The sequence below is a fragment of the Ixodes scapularis genome, unplaced genomic scaffold (assembly GCF_016920785.2).
Source record: "Ixodes scapularis isolate PalLabHiFi unplaced genomic scaffold, ASM1692078v2 PGA_scaffold1__304_contigs__length_218370807, whole genome shotgun sequence".
Classification (NCBI taxonomy): Eukaryota; Metazoa; Arthropoda; class Arachnida; order Ixodida; family Ixodidae; genus Ixodes; species Ixodes scapularis.
The window spans coordinates 143746139-143772928 of NW_024609846.1; the positions used below are offsets into that span (position 1 = coordinate 143746139).

General features: G+C 45.1%; 1 protein-coding gene across 1 annotated transcript in view; it reads right to left on the reverse strand.

Annotated features, from left to right (window-relative positions):
• Positions 1–26790, reverse strand: part of LOC121835843 (echinoderm microtubule-associated protein-like CG42247) — a 178334-nt gene that overhangs the window by 4091 nt on the left and 147453 nt on the right. Inside the window, exon 3 of the mRNA XM_042290358.1 lies at positions 2197–2256. Coding sequence (XP_042146292.1) covers positions 2197–2256 — 60 coding nt within the window. The remainder of the gene's footprint in view (positions 1–2196; positions 2257–26790) is intronic.

The following is a 26790-nucleotide window of genomic DNA, read 5'->3' on the forward strand; positions in this document are numbered from 1 at the left end:
CTCCCTCTAATGCCGAATTAGAGCGCAGCTCTTGAGGAGGAGGAGGGAAGGGTACTGGGGGGGGGGGGGTCAAGTGACCTTGGGTGGGGGTCACGTGACCTAGGGGGGTCACGTGACGATGACGATGCTGATGACGTCATCAGTAACGATGACGATGCGGATACCGATGACGTCATCAGTGATGATGACAATGACGATGCGGATGCGTGATGACGATGACGATGCGGATGCCGGTGACGTCATCAGTGACGTCACTGATGACGTCATCAGCGATGATGACGATGCGGATGCCGGCGACGTCATCAGTGACGTCACTGATGACGTCATCAGCGATGATGACGATGACGATGCAGATGCCGGTGACGTCATCAGTGACGTCACTGATGACGTCATCAGTGATGATGACAATGACGATGCGGATGCCGGTGACGTCATCAGTGATGATGACGATGATGATGCGGATGCCGGTGACGTTATCAGTGACGTCACTTTTGACGTCATCGGGATCACGTGACCCCGGGGGTCACGTGACTTGGGGAGCCACGTGACTTTGGGTGTCACGTGACCTTGGGGTGACCTTGGGGAGTCACGTGACCCCCGATAACCCTTGGGGAGGGGTCACGTGACCTTGGGATGACCTTGGGGGGTCAAGTGACCTTGGGATGACCTTGGTTACGCCGACGGCGACGGCGACGGCGACGCCGACGCCGCTCAAGCCGGGAACGGGCCCCTAAGAGCTGCGCTCTAAAATGCAAATGAAAGCCGTTTACAACTCCCTGTAACACCAAATTAGAGGGCAGCTCTTGAGGAGGAGGAGGGAAGGGTACTGAGGAAATGGTATACCCCCTCCTCTCTCCCCCTCACCTCCTCCTCCTGCCTGCTACTCCTCCCGACGAGTGGCGTCGGCGTAACCGTGAGGTCACGTAACCCCCGTGACGTCACGTGACCCCGCGGGGACGTTTCGGCACGGTGCCGAAACGTCACCCTGCCGAAACGTCGCCGCGGTTACGCCGACGGCTACGGTGACGGCGACGCCGCTCAAGCCGGAAACGGGCACCTAAGAGCTGCGCTCTAAAAGAGGTACATTGCTACGCCATGCACATCCGTGTCCCCAGAGGTACAGAGTAATATGCAAATCAGAGCCTATCACTGCGCTGTAGACCACGTGTTTTTTAACTGGCTTGTGATGGGATCGCTGCTCGTTCGTATTGTATTTTTGTATTCTATGGTATGGCTGGACCATGTGTGGGTCTTTTTACAGCGCAGCTCTTAGGCGCCCGTTTCCAGCTTGAGCGGCGTCGGCGTCGCCGTCGGCGTAACCACGGGTTATGAGGGTTACTCTCACGAGGGTTACCCTCACGAGGATCACAAGGGTTACGCTCGTAACCCTCGTGAGAGTAACCCTGGTAACCCTCAAGAGGGTTACGAAGGTTAGTTACCCTCAAAACGGTTACGCTCCCGAGGGTCACGAGGGTTACCCTAACGAGGGTCACGAGGGTTATGAGAGTAACCCTCACAGGGGTTATGAGAGTTACCCTCACGAGGGTCACGAGAGTTACCCTCAAGGGTCACTAGGGTTATCCTCACGAGAGTCACGATGGTTACCCTCACGAGGGTTACCGTCATGAGGGTCATGAGGGTTACCCCTTATATCACGTAACCCCCCGAAGTCGCGTGACCCCCTCAGGTCACGTGACCCTCTCAAGTCACGTGACCTCCTGAGGTCATGTGACCCCATGATGTCAGGTGACCCCCTGATGTCACGTGACCCCCTAAGGTAACGTGATTCCCCTCAGGTCACGTGACACTCTGAGGTCACGTGACCCTCTAGTGTCGCGTGACCCCCCCCCCATGTCACGTCAACTCAGGGAGTCACCTATCCCACAGTACCCTTCCATCCTATGCCTCAGTACCCTTCCATCCTCCTCCTCAAGAGCTGCGTTCTAATCCAGCGTTACAGGAAGTTGTAAACGGCTTTCATTTTTTACTTTAAAACACCCCATAAAGTCAACGACGGAAAAAGAATGGTGGGTTGAGAAGGAGAGCTGGGAGGGGGAGCAGTTTCAGTACTTTTTACTGATTATATAACCCAGAGAAAGAAAATTTGAAAACCGCCTGGCATTCCTAAAACTTTTTTGCGTCAAATTCAATGTCTTTAGAGGCAAATTTTTTAAGATCTACTCTACATATCTGTACCATCTTCTTGTCCTTGGCTCTGAACGCTTTCGTTTCTTTCTTCTTCGTTGTCGGCAAGATCTAGGAGGAAACGTGGAAGGGTGTTACCAATTAAAAATCTAGTATATTATACGTCGACACGAATGCATACCCTGATCATAGCTTTGAGGCATACATTGATGGAAATCTCGAACACTTCGGAGAAGTTAACGGGGCCTGTGATATAATTATTCTATAATTAATAGTTATATAACGGGCCGCGGTAACTTCCCCGAAGTATTCGAATTTTGCATCGATCTATATATATATATACACTCTAAAAAACGTCTGTGTGTCTGCTTTCACGCACCACACTCGGAGAGCCAATCATCTCAACTTACAGAGTCAGATCAGCCAATTACGATACCGAAACATATGTTTAGACCAAAAAACGCAGTCTGAGTTGTGACATTAAGCAATGCAAGCGTGACGTTTTGCATTGCCTAATGTAACAACTCAGACTGCGTTTTTTGGTCTAAACATGTGTTTTGGCATCTTCATTCGCTGACATTCCTTCGTAAGTTGTGGTGACTGGCTCTCCGAGTGTTGTGCCTGAAAGTTGACGCACAAACTGTTTTTAGGGTATATATATATATATATATATATATATATATATATATATATATATATATATATATGACATCTTCAAGTTGTGTGGCGCCGAATGCGTTCACATATATAAATAAAAACACCGACGTTGAAACAAACTTGTATAGTCAATCGGACGTTTCGGAGGGGGACCCTCTTTCTTGAAGAAGGGTCCCCCGCAGGAAGGTATGATTAAACTATCCAAGGCTGTTTGAACTCCAGTGGCTTCTTTAGACACACACACACACAAACACACACACACACACACACACACACATATATATACAACGGGCATGGTGGCGCGAGGCCGAAGGCGTGGGAATATAACTGAGAAGAAAAACCCTTAGTGAAAACAGCAACAACGGACGATTTAATCTTCGACGTTTCGAGCGGAGTCCGGCCTTCGTCAGGAAGCCGACGAAGGCCGGACTCCGCCCGAAACGTCGAAGATTAAATCGTCCGTTGTTGCTGTTTTCACTAAGGTTTTTTTTTTCTCAGTTATATATATAACACCCTAAATACGTGCCTAACGTATATGATTCGACTACTTTACATGTTTATATTAGGTTGCATGTTGCAAGCAAACATTTGCTGCTGATCGCTAAAGTAGTTTTTTTATTTATTTTTTATTCAGGAATGCTAGAAAATATTATATAGATCTTTGGGAAATTCTGCTTGACACATTAACTTTCAAAATGTTGTTAGTCGAATTCGAAGTCGCCCGCAACAGAAATAATACGGAGCACCACGTTCTGAACAAGCTTGTGCGGGAGCCCACAAGAACCGTCTTTCGCAGTCTGCTCCTTTACCCGTTTACTTTTTTCTATGCGGTCGTAAAAGTGGGAAGAGGAGGAGACAAGGTGGGACGTCAGAACGCCGAGCTCAGGTTGGAATGATTGGTGGGTAGACGCCATGCTAGTTGTCCTTGTCTGCACTGCTATAGCCTCCTATATACTGACAAAGCCTGGCAAATCGCCACGAGAAGCGGCCACCGAAATGGAAAAGGTGGAGCGACAGACAACGGATGAGAGGAGGGCCATGTTACTGGCGCCCCGCTGCGGCGAGACACCGAAACACACTTTTCCCGAGCGAACAAGTGTGTTTCGGGTCCGCACCGTTGCTAAAGCTGTGCGCTGACTTCCAGGTTCCCCGAGAAGCGGCTCTTTGATGCTCCCTGCTACCAAATTCTCGCACTCCAAATTTGCGACTGGGCACTCTATGGTTCCGTCGTTGAACTTCCAGGATTAGTCAGTATAGAGGAGGCTATGGCACTGCCCTCGTCGTACGCGTTAGAACGCGGAGCGCCTGCATTCAAAGTTTTTTAACAGTGCTGTTGAGACAAAAGATGGCATTGTCTCCACTGCACTTGTGTTGGAAAGCGTTCGACGAGTGCAGTAGAGAGAAGGGCGGCTAGCTTTGCCTCTATCCACTAATAATTCCAGCCAAACTCGGCAAAGTCAAGTCCCTGCACGCTATCGTTTTCTCGTCTCTCTAATTTTCTGCCCATACAGTCAATGTCAGCTTAATAAACGCGTGGTGTCACTTATTATGCTCATACTTCTTGATATTTCACTCGTTCTTTGGCATTTCGATCATCAAGCCTGCAATCATATTGGCTATGAAGCGTTGGTAAGCGTCTATAAGTGTCCGTGACTAATACACCTAGGCGGTAGCTGCTGTTCACACTGCACGAAACTAAAGGCATTGACGACGTGGCGTCTTGTTTTCCTCGGCATAATTACATATCTCATTTTCGCCAGTTGAATGCAGTTTTAACTAGCTCTACGGCATTCTTTTTTTAATGCACGACCCCTATACCTACGAGTGAAGTACATGTTCATTAATGTAACACTTAACACGAAGCCTTCCAGTATATTTATTTATGTGTCGTCGTTAAAAACGAATGCCAGTTCATACAGCAACCGGCACCATTGCGATTCACCCGATAGTAATGACAGTCAGAAGACCTGAGAAAAACGTAACCTGATATTTTCTTGTACCTTTTAAATATATTTGACGAATAATTTGGCAGGTAAAAATTTAAAAAATAACCGAACAAATCCTTCGACGCTAGCCTCAGAAAAATTTTCAACAATCGAAATTCGGCCAATCGAACACATGGACAAACTTTCATATGGCTCGGCATTATACATAGAATAGCATACACTAACGTGTGCGTCGTTAAAAAAGTACGCTAACTTTTTGTATAATCAACAAACGCCCTGTTTTCTGTCCCTGCAACAGAAGAGTCTGAAACAAATATTTGTGCGCTATGACAACATAAAAAATGTTACACGTTAAAGTAAAGAAGCAAACTAAATTAGATAATCGTAATAAAATAATGGCACATTAATTGTTAACTTAAACGTATAAGACAAATGCCCGCATGTAGTACCATTGAGATTATCACACAATTTTAAAAGATCAAGCTTATAAATATGCAATTGCAATTAAAAAGACAAATAGTGACGTATTGGAGTTTATAATTTCTCAGGATTTTGACAGTTAAAGTTTTTAAACTGGTAATTTCAACTAAAAGGACACATTTTGTGTTTGCAATTGAACCACAATACGCGACCGCCTCCGCCGCGAAATCTTTTTTTAATACAAGGTAGGTGAAACATACACCCTATATGGGGTGTTGTTTATTTCTACGCGCGGTGGTAATGTCTTTTATAGCTTGGAATTTCATTCCTTTGTGGTCTGTTGCACCAAACAAGGAAATCGGTAATATATATGAGCGTCGTCTGTTACTCAATAATTTTACTACCTTTGACTATTGAGCCTGTGGACGATCAAGTGGTAGAGCAATTATCACGTAATAAACATTTGGAATAGTCAGGGTGATATCTACAAAAATAAAGTTTTGCGACCAAAATACGTTATTGATTGTGGTAATGAGTTTTGACTTAAGCTGTGCCACACGTTATACTCCTCAGATTTACCGCAAACAAGATGCTAACAAACGATCGTCTTCCTCGACCCAGGTTTCGTACTTAGCCAACAGTTATAATACCGCTTTTAGGTGTCTTATACATGTCTTTTGTTAACGGTGTCCCCGTCGCCCCTTCTCTTGTTGCTTCATCAAACTTCAGTTGTCCGCATTAACAAACACGAAAGGTTCAACTAGTTTAACTAAAGCCCCCAACACAATATCTAGTAGAGCTGCTCACAGTTATTTCGCTGGGGTCAGATTAGGTTCACCAAATTAATCGACAAGACAAAGCAAGACCGGTAGGTTAGCCTAACCTAGCCTAACCTAACCTAACCTAAACTAAACGGGCCTAACCTAAACTAACCTAAACTAACCTAACCTGACCTAACCTATTCTAACCTAACCTAACCTAACGTAACCTAAACTAACCTAACACAACGTAACCTAACCTAACCAAACCCAACCTAACAAAACAAAACAATCGATATTGATATAGGCTTTTGGCTTTACGTGAATGCGGGCGACGCAAAAAAAACAGAAAGTGTACAAACAATGTCGCACTGGCATTCCGCCAAAATGCCTTTCGAAATGTATCACGCCACGATAATCATTTTCTGTTAAATTTTTAGTTTGTCTCCTCAATCACTGAACTGAGCTAAAAAGAATAATGTCGGTCACAAATTGTGCTGAAGTTTCCGCCTTGCTACAGAACGTAACCATTGAAATGGCGATTTTCATGGAAACAAGTCTCCAGCAAGTGATAATTAAATCTGAAGAGTGCACCAAAAAAAGAAAAATCGCTTTATTTCTACCAACCAGATTATAGTCTTGTACAACGAGGTTTGTCCCTTGGAGCCTTCCTTGTGGAGAAAATGGATTAAATTCTGGAGAACTCGCTCTTCCTTCTTCCAACTCTGACGCGAAATCCATTGCGAAATAAACGTGCTACGCGTTCGATGGTGCCCAAGAAAAACATCTTGGGCACCATCGAACAGTCTGAATAAATTACCCTCGTCTGCGTCTGTATTAAGGAAGATATAAAGGTATAATCGAAGGTTCGCCACTGGTTTGTTTTATTGAACAAAGTGTTTTGTTTGTTTTTTGGGGTGGGGGGGGGGGGGATTTGATACATGGCGCGTTTCTAATAGTATGGAAATGCGCCTGTTTCAAATGCATTTCTATGGTCTAGGAACGCGGCCTTTGTCAAATACCGTAAAAACACTGTGTTCAGTAAAATAAAGCAGTGTCGAATCTTCGAGTTTTCCTGGGTGACATACACTGCGATCCCGTACAATGCAAGTTTCCAAGCAGAGAGGCATGCTCTACTTAAGGACGTGCCTCTTCCGTGTTGCAGCTGATATTTATTTAAACAAACGGTGCAATCGCGATCGTAGCACTTACTTCGCTTAACCAATGCCACGCAGTGTTATTATTCAGCATTGATGAAAACCGCGGGCGCTCAATCATGTCGCACTCAGAGAAAGCGGCCCGGCATGACACTTTCGCGCGATGGACGACAGTCGATGGCACTTCCTGTGAGAGTTATGGCATTGCATTTAACTTTGTAGCTTATGCGGTGCTGAAAGTCAGTGAGTGCGTTTGAAGCCCATCAAGACTGAGCGTTATTACTAATATTCAGTCTAGGCATTACGAAAGTTCTTACTACCTCCGCTGTTTTCGGCCGCCTCGTCACCTGGCTGTCTCGGTTCCGAGGCATCTGCATGTGTATAATTTGTTCGTTAAATGCTGATGTTGGAAAGAAATGGAGTCATGTTTTTTTTTCTTATGACGCGATATATACTATTAGCCGGAAGAGAGTATGAGAAAGGCGGCCTTTAATTATCCGTTTTTAATTATGATGAAATGCGCAAGGATGCTGCCATATTTATTTTAGACAATGTCGTGGCGATTTGCGAATCTGAAGATGAAATGGAGTGAGCATCCCGCTTTAGGAACGCCGAAGTTTTTGCGATAACCTTATGCAAACGGCTGCCGCAAGTCAAAAGACAGTACTGTTTTATAGACATTTACAAGGGGAAAGTTACGTTATTTGAAAATGAAGACTCGTGTCTCCCCTGCTGATGGGCAACCTATCCAGCGCTGCACCGCTTTATTCAGACGAGTTTCGTTTTCGTTTCCGTTGGTAGCCTCACGTCTCTTTCACGTTTCCAAATAAAATAACGCTTTTTTCTACATTTTAATTCGTTTGGTGAGCCTTAAAGATTACTACAGCCTCATCCCTTGACGCCATGATTTAGTGGATAAATTTTAATCCTTGTAACATCCTCCTCCGTCAAAAGCTGATTTGCTCGGCTGCGGCTAGGCACAAAAGGGGGTTAGCTTAATAAATATCACGAAGTTTTAGTTAGTCGCTTTACGACAAACCGCTTTGAAGAACCCCTGAACGGTTTAGCTCAATTGCTCCGTGGAAACATACACGAAATTTTCCGCGTTTTAGTGAATCGGAAAACCCTGCGCAACCACGTAAATGATGATGACGGTGTCGACGTTTGTACTATACTGCCATTTTCTGCGCAAAATCGACAACGCGTTCCAGCGCGCGAAAATCGGTGGCTCGCGTGGCACTGTCAGCAAGACAAGCATCAACCGGTCGAACGTTCGAGAGCGCTTAAACGAGATAAAGTAAAGTTGTTCCAGAGAGACCGGACATGTACACTATGTGTCCTCTGTCCACATGAAGGTTAACGATCACTCGTGCGCGTGGCGTGTGCTCGCGGTCATCGCAGCTGCTAGTTGACATGGTTAAAGTACTCTACTCACGCGTAGCTTGCAGCCATTCCTGATCCTTTTCTATTATAAGCTCTCCTAAAAAAACGATTTTTGTGTGGCCTCTGGACTGAACTGAAGATTCTCGCAGGAAAAGCGGCCTTTCCCTACCCTAAACCTAAGTCTCCGTAGGGTCAGTCGCCGTTGCGTCCGCCATCTTGCGGTTTCCCCGAGTCGTCCCGATTCGGGCTAACGGTTATACCAGCACAAACGAACACACGATTCTCGTGCGCTTGCACAGGGGCGTAGGATAGTTATTCGGTGACGAAGCTTTCATGCCTAAACGCCTCGCTAAAACTTCTTATTGAGGACGACACCTACCTATCGACACGCGATATTTCAGTGCGAGACTGCAGAAGGGTCCTCATGTTCGCAAAACATGTAAAAACAGCTACAATACTGCCTGAACGATGACTACCAAAACTTACAACGCAGAAGCCACAAGGGCAAACGCACACCGCACGTGTCGGCAGCCGCCATACCATCAAAGTGTGAAATCGATCGTCGAGACTGGACGGGCTTGTTTCTCTCGACCAGGGGGCGCTGTAGCATCCACGTGACGCGACCACACCTTTACTCGCGTCTTTGAGACGCGACCATCTAACGTTGTCCACGACCGCTAACCAGTCTTGGGTGGTAACGCGTCACTAGTAACGCGTTACTGTAACTTCGTTACTTTTTGGTAACTTGTAACTGTAACGAGGTAACTTTGAAAAATGTAACTTGTAACTGTACTTCTATTACTTTTTTCTGAAATAACGATGAAAGTAACGGCGTTACTTTTGTCGTTATCTTCAAGTGTTTTATGAATAATATATCACTGAACGAGGGGTGCAATTTAGCCATTCCTTGCACTTTCAAAATCGTCTATTCAGACATTTGGAGTGTCAAGTTGGCCTTGCACAAAGTTGTGATTACGTTCTTTCTCGCGAGTCACGACCCGAATATAGCCACATGTAGATTTTATGAAATATTATCTACTTATCTTTACGCACGCGCTTGTACTTTGTGACTGAACACTTACATCTTAATGTCTTGAAGCACCATCTATGTTGTTGTTTTTCTTTTTCATGTGCAAACGCTTTTTAACCGGGTTAATCAACCGAGAAAGAACAATACACGTGTAGGGCACTGCGCATGTCTCGTATTTTGATTGGCGCCACTACTCTGGCGTGAAAACTTTCAAACACTAATTTCGAGAAGCAACTGCTGCTAAGTTACAATATGAAGTAAAAAGCGTACTTTTTAATTTTATGAAATAAAACGTTGTGAGGGGCGTTTTCTAGTTTTCTCAAATTTTTTTTGTGTTAAAGAAAAGTAACTGGAAAGTAACGCCGTTACTTTTTAAAAGTAACTTTAACTGTAACGAGTTACTCTTTTGTTGCGGTAACTGTATCGGTAACTTCGCTACTTTTTTCTGAAAGTAACTGTAACTGTAACGAATTACTTTTTAAAAGTAACTTACCCAAGACTGCCCCTAACTAGCATCTCTCAACGCTTTTCGCGTCCGTCAATGCTAATTAATACGGCCTTGGGAATGATGCAACTCGACGAAAAACGGAAACTCGACCTGAAACTATTATGTTTTGCTAGCCAGGGGCGCTGCTGAAAACTTAAGAGATATGGGCCTATTCCCTCGAAATTTGTTTGGAACACTCAGCGAGCTCTATTTAATCATTCTCCGTAGTACGGAAAATCTTAAACAACGATGCACCAGGTTCTCACCTTCCATACCACATATCGCTATTATAATGATTTATTTTGGGATCAGTATTTATCCTGCTGTGGCATGCGCTGCATTCGAAATTGCATAGCGGCTTTGCCCGGTCAGAGAAGCGTTGTTTCTTGCGTTTCTTTTTTAATTTTTCTATTACAAAACAGTATGCACACTATTAAGAAAAAAGTATGCCAGCTCACATTCGCGCAAACACCAAGACGCTATCCTCGGCAACAAATCAACATGTTCCCAGCGAATGACGTAGCTCAGAAAACGACTAGACACAAAAAAAAACGATTATCAGACACAATCACTGCGAAGTTTCACAGGCTTGTTTTTATTAAGATTTTTTTTTCTTCAGATTTATCTTTATTTTGAGTTTTGTTATTCGCCGTGATTAGCAGTCCACGTGTTTTGCAGAAAAGTGAGGTCATACGTTTTTCCTTTTTTTTCCTTTTTCTTTTAAAGAGCTGCTTAATTAAGAACAACAGAACGTGGTGCACACTGGCGTGGACGCAAGTGTGGTTCATAACAATATAAAAGTGCTCGAAGACTGGTGTGACCGTTGGGAAATCAACTTAAATATTGCCAAGAGTAAACACATGTATTTCTCCCTCTACATCTTTCCCGGCCTAATATGAACTGAAAAATTGGATACTTGACCATGTATAAAAGATAAGTACCCCGGGAGTTCCTTTGTCGTTCAGTTTGAAGTAGTATGTTTACGTGGATAACACTGCTGCTAAGGTTAGTAAAATGTTTTATTTTATTCGCAGGAAATTTAAGAATACACTTCGCAGTGTAAAACAAACATGATATTTTTCTTTTATTTGACCAATTTTAGAATATGCTTTTGCCCCAAAGTTGCCTTGAACAGAAGTTGGAACGGTTTCAAAACTAGTCATTACGGTTGGTTACAGCTGACTACAGCCCTTATGCAAGTTGTACATAAGTGAAAAACAGATTAGGTTGCGATTCACTCAAAGAGGAAAGAAAGTGCTTGAGATTGCAATTCTTTTACAGCATATATTAGGGACGGACTGGCATTGAAAGAGTGTTTACATTTTTTTTAACCACATATGGATCCGCAAGATGGGATCATTCTGAAAAGAATCCGAGGAATTTCGTTACAATACTGACTGCTTTTCTTTTTAATTTTTTGTTCAATTCATTAGGAAGTGGAATGCATTTACGGAAAAAAGTGTAATTATTACTGAAAACGATCTCTTTTACGATAAAGTGCAAAATTCGTATTCGCGATTAAAAATGTGTGTTTTACTGTTGTTTCCGTTCATTTATTGTATGAATATGTATTATTATTGCATGACGTTTCCTGTACCCCCTGCATAATGCTTAGCGACACCGTCGGTGTTCATATAAAATTAATAACTATATAAATAATGTAAATGATTTGCTCCTAGTGCGTTCACAAAGAAATCCTTAAATACAATGATTTTACTCGTGTAAGTGATCATCTTGGTGGTTTTTTTTTTTTTGTTTAGACTTGCAAAGGGGAAGCAGTACGACCGACTGTCTAATCAGTGACCTTTCAATCATTAAATACTGGCAGTATTATTATTCAGGTTATCACAAAAACTAAGATTACACTATAAATTGCGCCATCGTACCATTGCGTTTACTTTCTTCGTCGGCATCGTTGATCCGGTTTTTCTCTTCAGCTTCTGGGTAATCTGTGAATTAAGGCAGAATTAAAGCTCTTTCACTTGTCAGGCCACTTAGTTCCGTCACGCCGTGCAACTCTACTGTCAACTACAAATGTTCTCCAGCTACGCGTACTCTCTACCATGCAGAACTTGTGGACTACCTAAGCTCTACGTATTGACGCTTCTACGTCTTACCATATTCAGCGTCGTTCGAAACTTCGTTTAGCCGAGTTGATTCCAAATCATCTGCAACAAACGACAACCTGTGTGGATTTCGTCGCACGAGTCAACTATATGGTGTTTACTAGCTACGTCGCTTGCCAGGATCAATGAAAGTTCAATAAAACAACTTTCTCAAATGAAGTTTGCAGCATTTTTGTTTTTGCTAAAGTAATAATGCCAGCCTCCTTTTTTTTTTTTTTTTTGCTTATGCCCAATTTTTTTTTGTATAACCCGTTGAATAATTTGTTTTAAAATAAATATCAAAATTCGAGTTAATTTGCGTTTCATGATACTTAGGCAAATACAGTCCTCGGAAACATTACAATATTTCGTCAAGAAAAGGTGAATTTATAATTTTGTTTAATATGGCATATAGGATTCAACGCAAAAACACTGTGTAGGGCTGTGGAATAAGAACTATAGGCCTCCAAAAGACTAATCACTGATCTTTCATATTATATACCTGGCATCTAAAATATTCCCAGTGAACATAGCGATGTTTGTTGATGTTCAGTTGAAATTCGAATTTAAGTGCATTTAGACGAGAAGAGCCTAAAGAGGGATACCCAAGAAAGCTGGGCATGACAAAATAATAATAAGCAATAAACGATTATTGAAAATGCTGAACATTTTTAATAACTAAAACCATAAAAACCTACCCACTACCTTTAACAGCGCCCACAGTCCATTCACAGCGCTGTATCTTAATCCCGAAAGAACGCAGAGACACATTATGTCATCCATGCAATTTATTAAGTTTAATATAATTTTCCCGGGATAAGTCTTTACTGTTTTGAAAGATCATAGATTTAAACCGTCTGCGCTGCAAAACGCGAAAATTGTATTCGAAATGACCTTAACAGTGAGTGACGCCCGGAGTAGGCAGCTTGAACATGCACATCGAATCACAAGTAAAGTGATTCACTCCATCGAATCTAGAATTATTCAAAACGCAAAATCGTCTTTTTGCTTTTTGCTTTTTTTACAGGGGTTGTTGTGGCGTCAGATCGCAAAGCTCTGATTGGTTTTGAATGAAGAATTGGGGGTCAAAGCAGCTTGCCTTGAGGTATACCCACTATCCTTGAATCCGAGCCAATGAGAGCTCGGAGTCTTTCTGACGTCATCGCAACTCCTGAGGAAGAAGCAGACGAGTTGCTTTCCGCATACAATCCGGGTTTCAACCCACCACTTCAAATAGTGTAGTGCTTTCTATGTATCCTATAACGTACAGAGTTCACTGCAAATTCGATTTCCGCAACACACGGCTGGATTACGCAGCGACTTCGGCAAATATAATGTCCGAGCCGAACGCATTTAAAGAGAACAACTTTCATCCATAATCCAGAGATGTTGATTCAAAATTGATCGCGATCCTCGGTCGCGTGCCACGCCACTCTGAGGAGAGGGTTCAACGTACGGCTCTGAAAATGTAAAACGGCTACATTCATTCTTTCATCGAGCTTGTCTAGCAAACACGTATATCAGTATTAGTCAACAAAACAAAATGGTTTTAAGAAAAGCGTAGCTTCCGAGCATTTTCAAATAGGTGTTTCGACATCGGTAGGAGCAAACCACCCAGATAGTCAGCACGCGGCATTCAAGGAAGCTGCGATTTGCAGCTTCCCGTCGCATACGCCAGCAGGGTAACACGCTTAAGTCGCACAGTTTGCTTTGTGCGGACCATGGCGCCCATTAAAATCAATGAGTAGACGGTACGGGTTAGACGAATGCCAACCGTCGTGCATAATTGAAGGCGAGCTGCCGCTATCGCGAACATTGCTCTTCGTTCGCTTCTTGAGAAGAAAAAACAGCAAGGCGGAACGAACGAGAGTACGGCAACACGCGATTCCTGGGAGACGCCTTTACCAGCTCCCGAGTGACTCTCGTTCAGGCCACTCACGGCATTACTGGACGCAGCACGTGATACTATTATTCCACCGAGGGTAGACGAAAACGGACGCACTGGCCGGACATCGGAGTGCCTTCAGCCGAATCGAAGCAGCTCTGACTGCCGAGTGAAATTAAACAAATCGATGATGGCAGGCACCATGTATTGTAATCAGCTTCGTCATCTTCAGAATAAGAAAAAAACTAACAAGGTAAAATAAATGAGGAAAACGAGGTAACAATAATACGGGGTCCCCGGGTGTCATTAATCCTCGACGAGACTCGACGAGACTGGACAGGTTTTGGCACACGTTCAATAGATTCCCGATAACGGAACCATTTTGCGGTGCTCGAGTGCATTTATTAAGCGGTTGCCGTGTTTGTTTGTCTTTGGGAGCGGGGTCAATTTTTCTTATCGGAGAACATGTTGGTTCTTCGATATCGGCCCTGAACGTACTGTGAGCCGCGTGGTATCGTTCTCGAACCGAAATAGACGGAATGAATGACGCTCTCTATTGTCGCCGACGGCAGCAACGAGAGAGTGAATCTTCGTATTTATTTCCATTCAGTCGTTGTGTATTCTGCGAACCTCCACGCTTCATACGGTGTGTCCATGCACTCGCTCGAAGCTTCAGATAAGCTAAAACTCGCATTTAGGTCTCTACTAATATAAACCCTATACGTTAAAAAAAAAAATGTTAGTTTCGGGGAGGGGGGAAGGGGAGAAAGTCGGTAGCGGTCCGCCTCAGTTGCTAAGTCACACAAAATAAAGTATATCTTCGTTTGTGGTTAATAAAATGTACAAAAAAGCGTTAGTAAACAGGTCCTCTTGCTCCAAAGGCCCTGCTTAATGTGACTTGTCCGTATCCGCTCTGTCTGCTCTTAAATGTTCTTGTTTTTTGACAAAACGTAGTCAATGTTCACATTTTTTTCTGCGTAAACACCAAGCTGCGTTCAAAGCAGGCTTGACAAAGCGCCCACCATCAGTCAGTTTGCACGCCACATGTTGTAATGTATGTTATAAAATGTTATAAGTAGCTTTTGTGCCAGATTCTAAGTTTAAGCATCGAGCTGATGACAGATATTGTAACGCGCTTGGATGCCCCACGACGTGTGTTAAATTTATTTCTACTTTGCTAAAGGCATGATACGTAACCGGTTTGGTGCAAGAAGTTTTGAAGGGTACTCTAACTTTGTCATAAGTTACAAAACAAAAGTTTCAGTGAATCAAATACTTATTTAAAACTAAGGCAATGTCATAAAACGGGCAACACTTTACTTCAAATTTGGGGAGTGACAGTCAGTGTCACATTAAATGCCACGAGAACGAAACACGTTATTCCGTTAGCTCCCGAGATGGACACGTGTCGAGAAATAACGTTGATTTGCCGCAAAATATATACAGGAATTCAACTGCTTTTAATATTTGCTTTTTTTCAGCTGACTACATAAAACATGCAGATTTTTCTTTAACTAGTATTTTTAGTTTGCCAAATAAACTATTCGCGTCAAAAATTTTGTTTTGTTTGCAGTCTTTTTTTTTTCTTTCTGTTTTTGTAACCACGTGGATGTCGGGGATTTTTTATTTGTCTCTTCGGTTGCAGAACCCGTTCAAATATTGTCGCAAATGTTTGTAATTTCAGAGCTTAGTTCAATCAAATGTTGTGTTATTGTGCTCTTTTTCTAGCAATAATATTTCGGTAGCAAATGAATGAATTAGCTTAATTTCGGCCAAGCTGAAACTCTAATGAAAAGTTCTATTGCAAAATCTTGTTTTCTGAAAATAGAAACAAGACCTTCCTGTTTCCAAACGCAAAAAAAAAAATAGTATTTGAACTACAATGGTGGGTGTCGCGATCGCAAATACGCTGTATGGTTACGGCGTGTCAGCCGACACACTTCTTAAACAATACAATGTTTTGCTTGATAAACCTATAATACAATATAAAAAGCTACCGGAAAGGCTCTGTTTCTAAACCTTTTTCATTTAGAAAAGAATAGTGCAATGCATAAGCTCTGCCGGTGTAACAAAGTGTCCTTTTCCGCATGACAACGGGGCCACCATCTTTCGAAGTACACCTAAGATGCATGAGGGACACGTCAATCACGAGACAGTTTGAAAAGCATGCAATGTGCGCTCGTTAACGAGGTAGCCGAGAAATCGCTATAATGGACTGGGAGCAAATGGAAACAAAGTCTCATTAGCTCATTAAAAATTTCAACAGAAACACAGAGAGAACAAATGATTGAAGAACTCCCACACCGGAAGATGTGTCGAGTTCGTATGCTCGCAAACCAACGCCTGTGAAGCGTGCTCCTCCCCATCACGACACTTTGTGCGGGGAAGAAAACCCAAGGTAAGATGGTTTCGCAATTTGTTTTTTGCTGCGAGGTCCCGCGTGTAAGTATACATTTTATACTCCTTGGTTAGGATCAGTGTGTCAACAGTTAGCTATAGAGACAAAACTATGAAAAGAAGTACATTAAATGAAAAACGCCATGAGGCATAGTGTGAAGTGGGATGCGTATTTCTCTCTCAAATTGTTTTATACATCATTTATAAACAATCAATCGCCACCAGAAATTTTCTCGTTTTTTTTTCTCTAGATGTTGAGAGGCAGTCTGAAAGATTATTTCATATTCAATTTTATCCTTTGCATAATTATCTCTCTGGAGAATTTTCGAATTGTTTAGTAAACTTTAGATTACTACTCTTTTTATTTTAAATAGTTTATTTTTTTTAGTTATTCGTTCAATCAAGGTAAAACTAATTTATTTTGAGGCATTTCTTTTTTCGTCATAAGCGGGCTCTATGAAGTTTCAATAAAAATTCTACAGATGAGTGAACCGTACCGATAGAATGGTATAATTATAACGAAACCGCCGAAAGACAATATATTTTGCGGCGCCAAGATTTGAACTCCTGGGTCTCCCAATTGCCCGTCCGGCTTTATAACCAGGTGTTAGCATGCCCTATAAGCAATTGGGAGACACTCAATTTCATTACACGGCATTCACTTATCGTTAGCGGAGAAATAGTAAAGTAATCAATTCGCGAATTCGCCACAAACTGGTACAATGAAAGGCAAGTATATAAAAGGCTAATAAACTATCATCCAAGCTAGTGCACTCGCTTGGAAGCATGAGGTTTCTTAAAAGTAACTATAATTGAATAAGCTGCAAGCTTCTCACAACATGTAACAGTAATATACTAAATCACAGCTGCTGACAATTTATCGTTGAAAACCTCGACATTGAGAAAAACAAAAAAGGGGGCACAACATCGGTCTCAAACACAGATAGGCTTTATTTCTCAGCCACACGTTAAATAGCTGGCCCTTCTCGTCGCTAGTGTACACGACTTCCTCCCGACAGAGGGTAGCCCCACAATCCACCCCACGCATCCTGCCACTTGTCACATATATAAGAGAACCCCGCTCGCCCAAACGCAGCCGCAATGCTGCCAACTGCCGACAGCAGGAGCCGCTGACCCAAAACATCCCTCTTTGGAACAACACCCCGCCGAGGCAACCTTCACAATTCATAAGACCAACGACAAACAAAACAACATTAAGCTCTCGGAAAACCTTTGAGTCAAGTCCACAAAAACCGGCCCCCCTTTCCTTACCTTTCCACTCCTCCCCCTCCTCTTTTTCCCTTTGCCCGCGCATCAAAAAAAAAAAAAAAAAAGGAAAAAAAAAATTAAAAACGCAAACCGCGAATGCATCGAAATTGCGAAGATATCAAAGAAAACATGACCAAATATTCATATACCGTGGTACGGTGGTATGGCCTTGGACGTAAAAAAGACCTTATCTGTTTATCTAAAACATTGGACGGGTTACTAATGTCATTCCCCACTGAAGCTATTCTACTACGTGGTCTCTTTCATCCACCTTTTTTCCGGTGTCACTTTCCTTACATAAATTCTTGTTTCACCCCATATGAGGCATATCCATTGCTCTCATCTATGTGTTTCGCAGGTCACTAAGATCCCGCTTTCGGTAAAGTTCTTCCTCAAGAATCACGAGACTGACATGCCGATGAGAATTTTGATTAATGACACGGGAACCTTTGAAAGGGTCCTTTTATAGTTTTTGATGAAGGGACTATTAGTTGTATATTTAGGTAACACTTTGTCGCGTTGCAGTTCTGATAGGTTGGTGGATCTACGGGAGATTTTTGTCGTCCGGAGTGCAAGGTGGCCTCTCTCAATTTTAAAGATCTACACCATTCATTGGACCAGAGCGAGTTGTTGACTTGGGCGAAGCTTCTGTAAGAGGACAATGTGATTGTGTTACAAGCGTTGTCGAGGATAGAAGTATAAAACTACAAGAAGTTGTTAGAAAAGTATTTGACAGTGACCAAAATGGAGTGCGAGGGAAGGAGTTTGCCCAAAAAGGGGAAGTTTTATGGATCGAAAATAACACCGATTTTGTCAGAAGTCCACCCGAGAGTGCTAAATTTCAAAGTGCAGTGGCTTTTGGGGAGGTTCCCAAAAGGCTGTGCTCTGATCAGGCACTACGGGGAGGACATTTAAGGCCCGTTCACACGATGCATTTTTCTCGCGCATCTAGTGTCGCGAAACGTAGTTTCGCGAAATAGTTGCGCCGTCTGAACGAGTCCAAAAAGGACGCGCGCGTCTAAAAATAGTTGCGCGCACACCTCGCTTCTGGAGCGAGCTTTTGCTGAAACTTTGCCGAGTCCTGTCAATCACTCTGAGGGCACCGCCAATGGCCGCTCAGAAACGCTCTCACGTGGCCTTTGATGGGGGGAGCGAGCTGTTTGGGAAGACCACTTCACTGCCGGTGTTGTAGCCGATCCAAATCCGAAAAAAAACTGAAAACACGAACGATGGATACTGCCGGCTTCCGCAAGCACGTCAAGCACCACTGAAGGAAAAGTGAGTAGCATATCGGAAAAAAATCCAGCAATGGACGAAGACGTAATTGGCGATGATGATAATTCGCGTCTATTTTAGTCATAATTAAGAAATAAGACCTTGAGACAAGGAAACAAAAAGGGACGTACACAGTACCGTCTCAAAACCAGCACAGCGTACAGCTCTCATTTACTTCCACAACAGTCTTCTTCTAAGTCAACCTCCATCCAAATTATACATATTCAACAGTAAATAAAGTAAATGGCAGTAAATGACAATTCAACAACTAGTAAATGACAATTTAAGAGTAAATTAAGTAAATAGAAGTAAATGACAGCTGTATGCTCTGCTGGTTTTAAGACGGTGGTGTGTATGTCCCTTTTTGTTTCCTTGTCTTAAGGTTTTATTTCTTAATTATGATTGTTCACCAGCTCGTCTGCGTTTTGACTCTTAGAATGTGGCGGGAGATGCAGAACACGACGCTGAATGGCTTATAGTGATGATGATGATGTTGGCGTTCAACTGAAGCGCCACTTTATGGTCAACACCCAAACTATTTTCGCAAGTCTAAACGTCATCGTCGTTGCACGTGAAGCGGTACGTGTGAACGAGCACATTTCGCGAAACTTGAGTGTCGCGAAACTGTTGCGCGCCTAAAAGATGCATCGTGTGAACAGACCTTTAGGTATATGCGGGGAAAGGTCGTGCATTGGAAGAGTTTTTGGATTTCCTTGTAGGGGCAACGCCGGAGCTTAAATTCCTGCCTGAGTTTTCTAAACAGCGGTTGTTGGGTGTTCTTGGGTATATTCAAGTTCTTGTATATATTCACGCAGCGCCGGAGCGTAAATTTCTGTCCGAGCTTTCTAAAGTGCAGTTCTTGCATATTCTTGGATATATTCAGTTTTTTTTTTATATATTCAAAATGCAGTTCTTAGATATTCAGTTGGTTTTTGGTAAAGAGACTGCGTAAATGGTAGGAAAAAAGGGAATCCAGGCAATTTTTTCGTACTCAAGTTATCGTGCTAAAACGGTCAAGCGGGGTGTAGTTCCGCCATTACTAAATGACACGATGAAAACCTCTTGAGCATACAAAGCAGCCATTGCTCTGCGTGCTCAAGTGGTGAGGTTGACAAAAGAAGGCTATAAACAAACGATTTTGATCAGTGCAGAGGGAAGGGCTTTTGAACGAGTGGTGGAAATGGTCCGGGAAAGGAGGATGTTCAAACAGGTTGCGGACGTACCTTACTACCACTCGGTTTCACAAATTCGAGGGCTCTTACGGTACAATTTAATGTAAAACGGTCTTCCTCAGAGCCGATTTCAAACTGAGCAGGCTAACACCGTTTTCGCGCGGGTCGAGAGGTAGCATGAAGGATTATAGGAACCGTATAATGCAGAGCTCTAAAAGGGTAGTCTTAAGGCCGGTTCTCACATGCAGCGAAGCGCTGATGTAGCGCTCCTCACGTGCCATCAGCTACTTGTCGTATGCCATGAGCAACACTTTTGACGGTGCGATACAAAGCTGGTGCACGCTGCCGTCAGCACGCGCTTAGCGCGAGGTTAGCGCTATGCTTGTAGCGCTCCGCCGCATGTGTGAACGGGCCTTAAGACATCCCTTCGTCGTGTGTGTTTATATACGTGGGACAAAGAGGAAGATGTATTATTGACGGGTTTAGTAGTGAGCTCAAGGCTGAAAATTTGAATTGCCGAACAGGTATATGAGGGCAATGAATGTGTCCCTGATTGGGGTGAAATTGATATTTTATGTAATTAAAATTATCCTGGAAAGAGGTTGCTACAAGAGACCATTCTAATAGCTATTGTGGGGAATTGTGTTAGTAACCCGTACAGTGAATTTCATAAAAGACCAGGTCTTTCTTGCTTCTAAGACCCTACTTCCGTAGCACGAAACATAATTAATGGCCCATGTTTTCTTTGATACTGTCGGCGGTGTTCTATAAACGCCGGAGGAAAAATGCAGGCGTCCGAACCAGAGCTTTGGCTCGAGTCAACTTCTTTCTCTTTATTATCCTGGCTCCCAAGCCACGAGCGCTGGCAGAGGCTGGCGCTCGTGAAAACCAGCATTGCGAGCCTAGTGCATGTGTCTGTGTCACTATAGGACCCCCCCCCCCCCCCCCCCCCCCTAGTTGCGCGAAGCAAAAGTTGTGGTTGAGCTCTACGTAACGATCTTTTTGGAACCAGGTTGCTGGTGGGTGTTGGTTACTTGGGTAGTTGTTCTGGACAGTTCAAGCGGGAAAACGACAGGATTTGTCACGGAGGAAGCTAAATAGGCAGGTTTCACGCGGTCCAGCGTGACCACATCGTGACGTTCGTTGATGCTGACCGTGATGGTTCTTTTCTGTTCGAGAAAGAACTTCATACGGTCCGTCGTAAGGTGGCGTGAGGGGTGCTCGTACAGCAAATCTTCGCACGAATACGTGTGTACAGGTGTGGAGGTCATCGCTAATGAAAATCTGCCGTGAAGTCTGTTGTCTGGGTGGCACTGGCCGCAGAGAGGAAAAGAAATTTCTGATCTCTTGAAGATAGGACGGGATGTCAGTATCTTCCGATGGTACATGTGTGAGAAATTCTCCAGGCAACCTGAGCGTAGCGCCATAGACCAGCTCGGCTGAGGTGCAAGCGATGTCTGTTTTGAAGGTAGAACGGATTCCAAGGAGGACCAGAGGAAGCTGGCTAACCCAATGAGCACGATCTTCTTTCGTCATCAGTGCTGCCTTGAGTTGGCGATGCAGCCGTTCAACCATACCATTGGATGAAGGGTGGTATGCAGTGGTTTGTACGTGGCGTACGCCCAAGATCTTGGTGAGGATCGTGAAAAATTGACATTGAAACTGTCGGCCACGGTCGGTCGTGATGGTGGACGGACAGCGAAACCTCGCGATCCACGTAGATAGGAAGGTGTGGGCGACTGTCTCCGCTGTTATGTCGGTGAGTGGAACAGCTTCCGGCCATCGCGTGAACCTATCCACACATGTCAAAACGTATCGGAAACCGCTTGACGATGGTAGAGGTCCCACAATATCAATGTGCACGTGATCAAATCTGGCATCTGGAGGTCGAAATGCACGCAGCGGTGTCTTCGTGTGTCGAAGTACTTTGGAACGTTGACACTTGCTGCATGTTTTGGTCCATCGACGGATGTCAGCGTTAATTCGGGGCCAGATGTATCGTGCCGTAACGAGGCGTTGCGTTGCGCGAATGCCCGGATGACTAAGATCATGAATGGAATGGAAGACGGCTTGTCGAAATCGTTGGGTCTAGGTGGGCCGGTTGACACGTCGCAGATAAGCTCGCAGTTGGCGAGTGGCAGTGTGACGGGTTAGAGCTGCAGAGATGTAGAGGACGCTCGTAGCTTTTGCAGCTCGAAGTCTTCCTGTTGTGCGGAAGCCAGTTCCGAAAAACTGACAACAGGAGGTGATGAAACACCGTCAATGCGTGAGAGTGCGTCTGCTGGCGTGCTGTCCGCTCCGGCGACATGGCGTAGATCAGTGGTATACTCGGAGATGTACGAGAGGTGTCGAATTTCTCTGGCGGAGTAGGAATTGTGATTTCCCACGAATCCGTAAATCAGGGGCTTGTGGTCAGTTAGCACCTGGAAAAATCGGCCTTCCAAGAAGTACCGGAAGTGCCGAACGGTCGCATAAATTGCGAAAAGCTCGCGTCCAAACGTGCTGTAGCGTGTCTCTGCAGGTTTGAGCTTCTTTAAGAAAAATCCAAGTGGATTCTACCCATTTTCGCCGTACTGCTGTAAGACAGCGCCGACAGCAACATCGGACGCGTCTACCATGATACGCGTCGGGGCGTTTGACATAGGATGCACGAGTAGTGTGGCATCGGCAAGTGCTTGCTTGGCCGCGGTGAAAGCCTCCACTGCGCTGGTGGTCCATGATAGTTGTGCCGAGGACTTGCTCGGAGCTCGGAGCAAGTCTGTGAGAGGCTGAATGATTTGTGCGCAATGTGGGATGAAACGCCGATGAAAATGAATGAGGCCCAGAAATTCTCGCAGCTTACGTAGAGATTTGGGTTGTGGGAAGTCTCGTATGGCTTTCACCTTAGATTGGAGAGGTTCGATGCCATCGGGGGTGATGCGGTGCCCTAAAAATTCCAGTGCCGTAGTACCAAAGGTACACTTCGCCACATTGATTGTAAGCCCGTAATCGCGGAGGCGTTCGAAGAGCAGGCGCAGATGTGTTGTGTGCTCCTCGTGGGATTTGCTCGCGATCAACAAGTCATCCATGTTGGCAAATACAAAGGGCAGTCCATGAAGAACTTCGTGGACGAATCTCTGAAAGGTTTGCGCGGCGTTTCTTAATCCGAAAGGCATGCGAACGTACTCGAAGAGGCCGAATGGTGTTGTGATGGCTGTCTTCGGAATATCTGCAGGCTCAATCGGGATGTGGTGAAACGCCTTCACCATGTCGATTTTGCTAAATATAGAGGTTCCTGCCAGGTGTTCGGCGAAGTCCTGTATGTTAGGTAGTGGGTAGCGATCGGGCTGTGTATGGGTGTTTAGCGCCCTGTAATCACCGCACGGACTCCAGTCGCCTGGGTCTTTCTTAGGAACCATGTGGAGTGGTGATGCCCAAGAGCTGTTGGATGGTCGAATTATGCCTAGTTCTAGCATATGCTCGAACTCTCGTCGTGCTACTTGCAGGCGTTCGCCAGACAGACGACGAGGGCGAGCAAAAACGGTAAGGCCGGAGGTGACGATGTGGTGTGTCACTGCATGCGGTGGCGGCTCTGCCATGTTGGAGGACTCGTGATTTCAGGAAATTCCTAAAGAATGTCTGAGAATCTCGAAGGAGGCAGGATTTTCCGGATGCAAAGGGGAGGTAGAGTTGTGGACACGCCGTTGACAGCGAGATGAGTCTTCCTGTCAATAAGGCGTCGATGGTGCATGCTGACGTCCAGATAGAAGTGTAAAAGAAAATCTGAGCCTGAGATGGGGTAGGTCACGTCAGCAATGATGAAAATTCATCGAAAGATCTTACGAAGCCCTAAGTCCAGGGTCAGAGATTGTCTTCCATATGTTGGAATATTTGAGCCGTTTGCCGCGATGAGATGCGAACCGGGCAATGGACGTCGCCTCTCTGCATGTGTAGGTGGAATTACGCACATTTCAGCTCCTGTGTCGACAAGGAAACGGCGGCCCGTTATTCGGTCCGTGACGAAAAACAGACGGCTTGTTGTTGGGCCGACGTCACTTGCCGCCTCTAGTGACGGGCCGGAGCGTTTTCCTGCCATTCGCACGGCTGTTGGCACTTGCGTGCGTCACTACCGAATTTCTGGTGGTACCAGCAGAGGACGTCAGTCCGTCGTTGTGAAGGACTGCGACGTCGAGAGGATCTACTTCTCCGACGACGTCTCGAGTCGTTTCTCTTTGTGCCGAGTGCTGCGACGGCGGTTGTCAGGGCGTCGATGCGGGCTTCAAGGGCTCGCATGGCGGAACACTGATGAGCGTTATCCGTGACGCTTGACAGGGCGGGCGCAGTATACTCCGCGACGCGGTCAGCCATCTCGGCAAGGCGATCAAGTGGAAGAACGGTGGCTGGTGCAAGCGTCATGCGAATGCCTTGTGGCAAGCCCTGGAGAAACAAGTACCGTAGAATCGGATTGTTCGTGTCCGAAGCTTGCTCACCTAACAGCTGGCGCATGCGATGAAGTAGCTGAGAGGGTCGACGGTCGCCCAGCTTCTCTGTGTTCAGGAGCTGCTGTAGCCTTGAAGCCTCTGAGTCCGTCTTCCTAGGGAGGATCGTCCGCTTGATGTAGTCGTAGGCATCGTCGGGAGGGGGAGACGCCAGTACGTCGTCCAGCTCATCAGCCACCTCTGGGGGAAGAGCGGTCTGGCTTGTGATGCGCCGCAGGTGGAATTGTGCTTCCACTTGGGAAAACCAGGCCCGAGGGTTTTTCGCCCAGAACGCTGGAAGGTGGAGGTGGACGGTGAAGAAAGCTCCGTCGCCGTTGGAAGAGGTGGCAGCAGCACTCTGGTTCATGTTGGTCGGACATCCGGGTCACCAGTTTGTCGGTGGTGTTCTATAAAGGGGTATTCACACGAGGGAGAAATCCCGGGGATTTCTCCCCGGCACGCGCGCATCACGAGATGAAAACGCGAGGCTTTTGCACATCGCAAAGCCTGACGTTTTCGTCGTGGCATGCGCGTGCCGGGGAGAAATCCCCGGGATTTCTCCCTCGTGTGAATACCCCTTTAACGCCGGAGGAAAAATGCAGGCGTCCGAACCAGAGCTTTGGCTCGAGTCAACTTCTTTCTTTTTATTATCCTGGCTCCCAAGATACGAGCGCTGGCAGAGGCTGTCGCTCGTGAGAACCAGCTTATAATAATAGACCCTTTCAGAAATTCAGTGCCATCTGGTGGTTCGTAAAGCAGTTTAGGTTTTGCCCTATCAATGGCGGAAATGAACTTGTATCGGCACCGTCACTTTCGCAAGTCGACGGCACGCGAGGAATTGTTCAGTGTGAGTTCTTTCTCGATCACTTTCAGGTCGATGGTGACCAAGAACGTGCATTCAGAACAAAGCTCCAACCCACTGAGATGCCTCGAGAAAATTCTATACACCAAAGTGCTTTAAAGCCGATTGTGTGCCACGACAGACTGACTGAATCTGAGCAATTAGAAATAAACGCTTACGTAGCTCTTGTGTTCCAGCCCTACTTCGCTTCGTACTGACCCCCGAACGTACAGGCCTCGCAATATCCGCTTAGGAGCATCTTCAACGTCTTCCTTTATCAGTCACTAGAAGGCCGCCATTCGTATGGCACAGATGCCGTTCCACAGATGATGATAGTGATCAAAGTGGCCAGACTGAATTTCGGAAAGGGTCTATTGGGGTTGTGGGGATATTTATACAGCGTGTAGTTGGTCAGCCATTAGAGTTGCGACGACTCACACGCTGTAGATGAGCAATTTAACCAGTGCAGTACAACCGCTAGCCTGGGGTCTTTAACGTGCACCACGCAGTAGTGATACACGACCGCACGCCGGTACGATGCTCATCCAGATCGAAACGGGCAGGGGTGGGGCTCGAACCCAGGATCCCTGGGTTCTGCAGCGCGAGCTTTCGCTCCACGCGGGTCGAGCTGGGTGTGCGCTTCAGCCCACTGTGTCACTATAATATGATTGGTATAGGAAGTATTCACTGGCGGCCATAGCTGTGTGCGCGACTGCTGAGCGCGTGCAGATGGCGAGCTTCCACGGTTCTTTGGAACGTGCATTCCCCACCATCAAGATTGCCGGTCTTAGCAACCTATTTATATGGGCTCGTTCTGAGCATGCGCTCTGAACAGCACCCACAAATATGGCGTCCAGTGAATACTCCCTATTGTGGTGCATTCACGATTTGTCTTTCTTTTTTTATACTTTTTGGTTGTCCTTTTTTCTAAGTTTGGGCGGAAGGGTTGGCAAGAGGTGGAAGAGGGCGATACACAGTGGAAGGGGCCCATGATTTTATGCATTTCACTCAAAGGCTTTCCAAGAGTTTGCAGCTTTATGGTGTCTTGTTTATTGTTGGTCCGGAGACTTTCCAAGGTTCCATTTCGTCGTTTACCCTGAGACTGGTTTTTTTTTTAGACCTGTCTGTTTCTTCCTGTTACTTCTGCTCTTCAAAAAAAAAAAACAGTCTCAGGGTAAACGACGAAATGGTTGACTTCCACCAGCTAGCCTGTACTTTGACTCCTTTTTCGTTTTCCAAGGTTGTTTCGGCCAGGTTTTGTTTGAAAAGAGGAAGCGCTTTGGGGGCGTCAGCGGCTGTAGCAGTCGGCACGCGGCAGCATTGCGGCTGCGTTTAGAATTTCAGAACTATCTTATCTGTGGGTCAAGTTGCGGAATGCGTGGAGATTGATCGTTGGGCTCCCCTCT